Below are 8,767 nucleotides of genomic sequence, written 5' to 3' on the forward strand. Positions count from 1 at the left end.
CAGAAGACCCTAAAATTGTTTATTCTGTGTTGTTAGCATACTGACCAATCATAGAGGAGTGCTTCATGGGTATTTAGACTAATCAAGGCATTCACGATTGAACTCCTTACCAGAATTCTGACTTATATTAAGCATCACAAGGGTTAATACCAAAGTATCGCACCTTAGTATCAAAGTATGCTGAGGTATCACTCTCTAAACAGTGTTTTTTTTTATTTGGTGCCTAAAAATCTAGGCATTCAGCCTGTAAATAGAGTAAACATCAATGTAGTGTTGGCCTATTTAAATAATGAGTTGAAAGCATCAACAGTTACAGTACTGGATTGTTTACTCTATTGTAGTATTGAAAAAGTATGACTAGTCTTTCACCACATCAAAGTTTTACATTTATGCATTTTAATATATATTACAGGACATACTGCATTTGTATCAGCGATTTGGCAAAAAAATAATAGCAGAAAACCTAAAGTATTTACGAAACACAATACTATTTTTTCAGAAATCTGAGCTGGAGGAACAGCCAAAAAAGAACCTAGAGAAATGATAAATGCAATGATTTGTGATCAATATTTCACATACTGTGCTGCACTGGATTCCATTTAACAGAACTATGATTTCTTTGTAATGACACATGCAGATCTAAAATTTAGAAGATGCTGGTCTACTGCACTAAAATGCCTGCAGACCATTCATTTCACCTCATCTGTAACCCCTCCACGCTGATGCAAATCCAGGTAGCCCAGATATATATACACACCACACAAGTTAAAATCAACAACGTGATAAGGAGAAAGAGAAAGAGAAGCTTATTGTGCTTTGACAGGCACTGCTGGTAGGGATAAAGACAAGAAAGTAATTATTTCGAAGTAGGTTTTTTTGTTGATTGCATCTCACAGGTTGCTGTAACTAACAATTTACGACAGGAGGAGGAGAAGGAGAAGGGGGAGGAGGAGGAGGAGGAAGAATAGTGGGGACTCTGGGCGAATTAGTCTGCGGAAGTCCGCGTGCTTGGAAGGCGCAATCACAGCAGCTCTGATTGAGCAAAATTACAGTCGGTTTGCAGCCGCTAATTTGAATGTGCATGTGCCTGGGTGCGTTCACTCTAAAAGACACGCTGTCCCACCCTCTACAGAGGAAAACGCATGGCATTGTCTCTGTGCATGTGTGTGTGTGTGTGTGCGCGTGCGTGTGTGTGCGCCTATGTGTGCGTGACACAGAGGGAGACAGACAGAGACGCGCTTTTACGCATGCATTAACATTCACGCAGAGACAATTGACTCAATTATGCATAAACACAACTGAAATTACTCTGACTTCCACTGGACTTAATAATATGAAATTCTCAGTCGTTCTCGGAGTATTAATTTGTGATTAATTTCTGAAAGGGCTTTTAAAATACTAGACTTGATTTTTATGATCTGAAAAATGCCCAGGAATGAAGGCAAAGGCAAAGAAAAAGGAGGTGGAGAGAAAAAGAGACACTGGTATTTCAGGGAGTATTAAAAATGTGTCCAAACTTGTTAAGTGAGTGAGTCACAGAGGTAAAAGAGAGAGAGAGAGAGAGAGAGAGAGAGAGAGAGAGAGAGAGAGAGAGAGAGAGAGAGACACATTATAGAACATTCCATTTCTATGTGCTTTGTAACCTTCTATTGTAAACTCACGCCGGTAAACCTTGAATTGAACTGAATGAAAAAAAAGAGTCTGATACAAACAGTTAAATCATTATACATTCCATTTCTATGCACTTTGTACCCAACTATTGCACGTATTGTACATATTGTACACAAGCTTGAATTGAACTTGATATGAGTGAGACAGAGTGGGAGAGAGTGAGAGAGAGAGGTGTTCTTGCTACTGTTTAAATGCCCAGGACCAACTGTTAGATCCAAGGTTCCGTTCCTCATAACTAAAGAATTACTCAATTAGTTTGTATTGTTTTTCCATGTAATTACTGAATAATAAGCCTGTAATACTCAGGATGTCACATCTAAAAATGTAACCTCTTAATTTTTTAAAACAGCATTGAGAACATCAGCTGTCCTTTGCGTTTCATGATGAACTGACAAATATAAACGCTCCAGAATGACTTGGAATAACATCTCATTAAACATACATTAAAGATGGATCCTTCCTCTATGAAACTTATCTTTTCAGAGAGATTATTATATACTTATATTTTGCCATAATACTGACAATATGTTTCAGTTTTAACAGCACTTGGTCTTAACGCTCTTAACATTTTCTTAGCTTAATCCTTCAAACCCTCTGTCGTTGCGCAGGCTGAAGCCCAGCTGCAGAGTGCGGTATGTATGCAGCGCCCTCTTGTTCAAATACAGGTTTTAAATGGCTTTAAATGGCTAAAGCAATACCGTCAACACCTTCGGCTGACTACGCTGAACAGAGCTCACAGATGTTGAATCAAGCAGCAAACAGCACATAAAAAAGCTCCAGTTCCCCTCAAGAGCCTCCACTGTAACAAAAGCCACTCACTGAATGTACGATATACATGATTTATACAGCACACTTTGTGGTTCAAACATGCAGCCGCTGTTGCTCTCACTGGATATTAGTAATGAAAAATTGGAAACTATGTTCGTTCTACAGAAATCTCAGGATCTTTCAGGTGCACATTAGGGGATGAGCAATAAGACAAAAACATATTCAAATATCCTTGCTGTCCAAAGAAAAACACAGAAAATTTCCATTTTTGTCGATTTTTAGTTTTCTGCATCATCTGAACACAGTGGCTGTCCTCTACACCATCATTTCATAATGAATGGACCAATAAAACGCCCCAAAATTACTTGGAATAAAATATCTTCATTACATGTAAAGCTACCATTTTGGAGAAACTTTTCTTTCTTTTGTTTCTTTGGACAGCAAAAACATGTATAAGTTGGAATAGACAAAACAAGCTCCAGTAGCGCTACATTGAACAAAACAGTCAAAACAGTCAAAAAAACAGCCAAAAACTATGAGTACAATGATTTAATTAAACATTTCACATACTAAATCCAATTTGAACAGGATTAATTAAATTCATTGTAATGAAATACGCACCTGGTGAGTGTTCTTTTAGAGTTTAGAATAATAGTACTAAACTACTTAAAGCAATAAATATATTCTGATGAAACTTGTTTTGTCTGCTCCACCCAAATACACTACTTTAAATGGAAAAAAATCTTTTAAATTTGAGCAAATAAGTGCTAAATCGTAAAATACTTCCTTTCCACGAACTGAAACGAGAGAGAGAGAGAGAGAGAGAGAGAGAGAGAGAGAACACATAAAATGTACAGTTTATGTGCATATCAAAGTGCGCATGGCTCCTGAATGCCGTTGGCATTGTAAATTAATGACTTGTGTTCCTTTTAAAATTCAGGGGGTCAGTCTGTCTAGTCAGCAAGCGGCTTCACTTTATATCCTCCGAAAGGGAGAGCCAGGAGGAAAGAGAAAAGCAAAGCAGGAGAATGGACATGGCGAGGGAGCTGTAAGGCAGATAAGAGAGAAGAGCATGTTCTGAAGTTTATCTACCTAACAGACCGTCTCAAAACGCACACTATAACCACGAGTATCATGTTCTCCAGCGCCACTCAGCCACTCTGGGAAAAGGCAGACGTGCAGATTACAGAGCAAATAACAAAAAGGAGGAAACACAAAGTGTATCGTGGCAGATAGGAGATGTGTGAGGGTGAAGGTAGTTCAAGAGAGCACTTACTCTTAGAGAGAGGCTGTCACGATGTAATTCCGCAGGCAAAAAACATGGCTGCCCTGCACGGATTTCAAGCTCGACGTTTATTAAAGTGATGGTTTGGCCAAGAATCAAACGTCCACTAAATGTAGTGGCTCAGCCAAGACACATTTAGGGTCTGAAGTCAGCTTCTTTAGATCTGACCTGGAGCTACGAGGCTAATGTGGCTAACAAGTAATGGAAGCTATAGCCATCTATTAGCATCATGCAAACTGTACTTGCCTGAAATGGTGTTGAGGTGTTCAATAGTCTCAAATAGACTTGCTACTGTAGTTTCTGACAATGTATAACATATGGTTATCTATAAAGGCTGCATATTAAAAAATAGTAGTACTGAAACTGTACGTTTGTCCACTTTCATAGACATTACTATGTCATACAGCAACAGAAACCACACAAGCAAGTCGGATGAAGAGTAACCCTTCTACATATTGCATCCAGTGGCCTATGACATGTTGAAATGCCACCAGAAAGGTAAAATATTCCATGCTCCCTATGCTCACGATATCAGATGGTTTATTCTCAAGTGTCCAAAATGATTCTACCATGACTCAGCCCAGTACTGATTATGCTGCTGTTTGTGCAAGAAATGTTCCCCCCCACCTCCAAATAGTATCTGTGCAGAAACTAACCTAGCATATACGGCCTTTGCAGTCAACTATTACTGTCACATGGCTCACCACATAGCTTTTCAACAACACTGGCACAGGAAGGAACCTACAGTTATGCCAAAAGTGCTTGGAGAAGGGAAAGGAATGCTTTTTCCCAGGCTGTGTAACTAAGCTTTCACTACATGCAACCACAGAGCACTCACAATACATCAAGATTTTATCATTATACTCAATATGTATTATGATATGTAGTTTTTTGAGGTCTGTGAACGAACTGGAATGGAGAAAACGCACCAAAAGTACTGTGAAACAGTAGTGCTATGTTTAATAAAGACTATGAGTATTACGTTTTGTTTTATTCAAGTGAAATTTTCCAAATACAAACCATTTAAAAAGGAAAAGAAAAAAAGAAAATATCGAAGAACTGGTGAAAATGAATAAATAAAATAAGATGATGCCATAATGGGCTGACATCCAATCAGTTACTATGCAGTTTATACTTGCCCTACACTGGTGGTTGTTGTTTAAAGGCTCTCTGTAAGTGCTCTTAATCTCATTTTTTAATGATATATACAGCTGTTCAGTGTCCTAAAAGTAAGATACCCATAATAGTACTGTAATTCAATTTACCACAATAACATCATACTGCCCACCCCTGCCTCAAACCCTGCCACTAGCCTGGTTTTAAAGAGGTAATCATTATTTTACTTATGGTAACCACATTTTTACACCTTCCCGACCCTCTGTGAATATTTAATGATTGCATTTTTCGTGTGTGAAGAACAATCATGCACAGTAATAAATGTTCCAGCCTCCATCTGCGTTTACACAGACTGTTTCTGAGGAATCTGGATTAAACAAACCACTTCACAGCATGAAACAAGACTAAACATGACCCAGCTGTGGGTGTGAGCTGAACCACAGAATGACTAGCTGGACTACAGAACTAATGTAAGAAACACAAACACCTTTCTGGTTTCTGGAGTGCAGCCATTATTATTGCGCTCATCAGGCTCTTGGATTGCACTAGGATTAGAAACCCAATGTTTGGCTTCACTGTCAGTGGTCTGTTCCTGCATTTTGTACAATTTCAAAACAAAGGCACGTGTATTTTATGGCAAAAGAAATGCATAAGCAGTTTAGTAACTCTGTGTTGCCGTCAATTTGTTTACGAAAAAATAAATAAAATAAAATGATGTCATAACGGACTGCCCTCCAATACACCATACACCAACTGTTGTTTACAGTGTCCCTATAACTGGTGCAAATTTGTCTTTTTTATGATGCAAATATTATTTAAAATATTATTTAATAATTCTCAATATGTTGGTCTTTCTTGCTGTCTTTCTTGCTGCTGTTTTATTAGTCTGTTAATGAGACCCAGGCTCAGGCTTAAAAAAAGTGTAAAACTCCTATTACTGTCATAAATAGGGGCTGCTTTGCTTTAGAATACTAAAACTATTTCCAAGACTATTGCTGGTCAACAACTGCACAACCAGCACAGCCCTTTTTATAACCTATAATTAGTTTGAGGCGTGAAGAGGGTCTTGAGCATGTGCATGTTTTGGCTGGGATTAACCTAATAAATTATAGACTTTGTTAGAACTTCTCATCTTTAGCTACCATAGGTTCGCCAACAGTGTTCAATTTGAGTTGAAGGGGAATTCCACCGAGTTTTCAAAATGTCTGCATAATTCAGTGGTTGAGAATTAAACAAGACTGTTTTGATGTGCAATGACACTTTATCAATAAACTTACAGACTCAGATGTTCTTTTCAATGGAATTGATAGGAACCAGGGGTCGCAATGTCTACAATGCAAATATAGCCCTTTTATTTACTATATACTATACTACTATATATAGTGCAAATTTTGAAAGATACATTTCAGACCAAACCCTCACCTCAGACATGTTGTAAAACAGTGTCATAAGCACCAGGCTGTGTATTCTTAGCCATTTCAGGTTATAACTTTCTGTGTAAGGGCTTTATGGTCCATACATCTGCCTCCCTTAACCACCACTGTGAACAGTTCTGATTCAAAGTTGCTCTAGAACCGAGCATTTCACACCAAACCACCGTGACTGACTTTGTTTACATTTTAATGATTTATTTAAGCAGAATTTTTGAACAAAAAAAAATTGGTGGAATTGCCCTTTAACTTACTATTTGGGTCTCAGACTCAAATGCTCAGGCAGCCACTTTACTTGAGCTACTTTTCTGTGCACACACCCTTCTGGGCAGCTGTTATCTGTCCAAGCCTTGCTGAGCTGGGCGGAGCGCACCTGGCCCTTCAGGCCCTTTTAAACCAAAGCAACCAATAAGAACCCATGCAGCACCTGGACAGGTAGGTGAACCACACAGTGGTGCACCAAATGACCCCCATTAAACTCCTGCAGAGCCACAGACATGGCAGGTCCCCAAACACACAACCAGGTGTGTGTGCGTGCCAACAGACATGAAGCAACAGAGCTCCTCTGTGGTTCGTCTAATATGATTTAGACTCCCCGTGTTAGAACTTCGCTCAAGTCCCAGAGTGGTTCACACTCAGTTTTACAAATGGGTTAACACAGCCTATTATTTTAGACTCAGTGAACCCCTAATGGTCAGCCAACCACTTCACTTGGGCTACTTCTGCTGTAGTTAACCCAACAAATCATTTCTCACAGAGCACATACAAGCAGGGAGCCGTTTTAGTGATTTATGGACTTCATGCACAGGCAAAAGTTTCTTAAAGGGGAACTCCACTGACTTTTCTAAAATTTGACATAATTAAATGGTTAAGATGTAAACAAAACCATTCAGAGCAGTTTGGTGTGAAGTGCTGTGCTCCAGAGAAACTTGCCAAGTCAGAATTGTTCACAGTGGTGGTGACAGGAACCAGACGTCCATCTCTAAAAACTCCCTCACAGAATCTTACTACATGAAATGGTTAGATATACACTGCCTGATGTCCGACACATTGTTATATGACAGGGTTGTGATCAAGCTTTGGCTTAAGATGTATTTGAATCCATTTATTTTACCCACACATGGTAGAGAGGTACATGCAGAGCACTGTGGGACAAATAGACCCCAAAGAAAACGTATTTTTTCAGATTTAAGACTATTTTACCATCACCAACATTACATATTAAGACACGTGGAGGCTCAGTGGTTGGTTTGGATAGCAAATAAAATGGCTGTATGTGTTGTAGACATTGTGATCCCTGGTTCCATTCACCACCACTGTAAAGAAATAAGAGTCTGTAGGTTTCTCTATAGTGAACCATTTCACGCCAAGCCACTCTGAATGTCTGTTTACATCTCAAGGAGTAAATTATTCAGAAACGTTAAAAAACCAGTGGAGTTCTACTTTAAAACCTTTAAAGCAAGAGGCTGAAGTTGGCTTCTTGTGCGAGTTTTTCCGTTCCACCTTAAACGGTGCAGTAGTTACAGCCTGGAGCCTCAGGCGCCAGAACGTAACTGCTGCACCACTTAAGGTGGAACGGAAAAATTCGCACAAGAAGCTGGAGAACAAAAAACCGACTTTAAGTTGGTACTCTCTAGTGGTCTTCTTCACTTACCTCGTGTTTGTGGAGTTCCAGTAGACAACGTGTCTCTTGGCTAAAGCGCTTGAAAGCACATGTATGAGCAGAACCAGCAGTGTGAGGACGTTAGGAGCTCCAGGACACCGGGGAAAACTCATAGCTGCATCCAGCCCGAGAGTAGTCCTTCTTCTTGGCCTCTGTTTGAGAAGTATTGTGGGGTATTTAGGTGGCACTGAGGCAAAAGAGCTGACTCGAAGTCACGTCAGGCGAGTTTTTCATCAGCACCTTCTGACAGTAGAAAGCCTCTCACAGATATTCCCAAAGTCCTGAAAGCCCAGCATTTACCTCAGGAAAGTCGAGCCTAGCTAAAAGTTACCTGAAAACCGAGTCTGTTCAGGAAAACAATGCTAACTTTTTCACTCAGAACAGCCGTATTCCGAGAAGCTCCGGGCGTTTCCTCCAGTTTGACACATTTCATTGACAAGCCTGAGGAAATAACTTCTCAGAGACACTTTGGAAGTAAAAAAGCTGAACTTCCTTCGTCTTTAAAAGTATTTCCAGTTGTCTATCCACCCAAACATTCCGTAATGTGTAAGAAGCCGCTCCCTAATCGCGGCTAATGGAGAGAAACGGTTTTCAGTCACAGCCGTTTGTGGTTGACAGTTGATTCGACGCGCCTCGAGCTCACTTGATTAATTTTCACTTGGGAAGAAGAAACTGGTCGAGGAGCTACGGTGAGTGGGCGGGGTCACGCGAACTTTGCGCCAATCGTGGGGCGCCGGGGGCGGAGCCAGGACGCGTCGTCACTCTCGTCACCTTGGCGACGGACTCTAGCTAAGGATGGTGGTGGGCTAGTGAGGGAAACTTGTGCTGTTATTG

The 8,767-nt window shown here is 40.1% G+C and overlaps 1 protein-coding gene across 1 annotated transcript in view; it reads right to left on the minus strand.

Annotated features, from left to right (window-relative positions):
* Nucleotides 1-8,068, minus strand: part of si:dkey-246i14.3 (ephrin-A4) — a 94,509-nt gene extending 86,441 nt beyond the window's left edge. Inside the window, exon 1 of the mRNA XM_036592877.1 lies at nucleotides 7,925-8,068. Coding sequence (XP_036448770.1) covers nucleotides 7,925-8,046 — 122 coding nt within the window. The 5' untranslated portion in view covers nucleotides 8,047-8,068. The remainder of the gene's footprint in view (nucleotides 1-7,924) is intronic.
* Nucleotides 8,069-8,767: the final 699 nt, after the last annotated feature.

This window comes from Colossoma macropomum, unplaced genomic scaffold (assembly GCF_904425465.1).
Source record: "Colossoma macropomum unplaced genomic scaffold, Colossoma_macropomum, whole genome shotgun sequence".
NCBI lineage: Eukaryota > Metazoa > Chordata > Actinopteri > Characiformes > Serrasalmidae > Colossoma > Colossoma macropomum.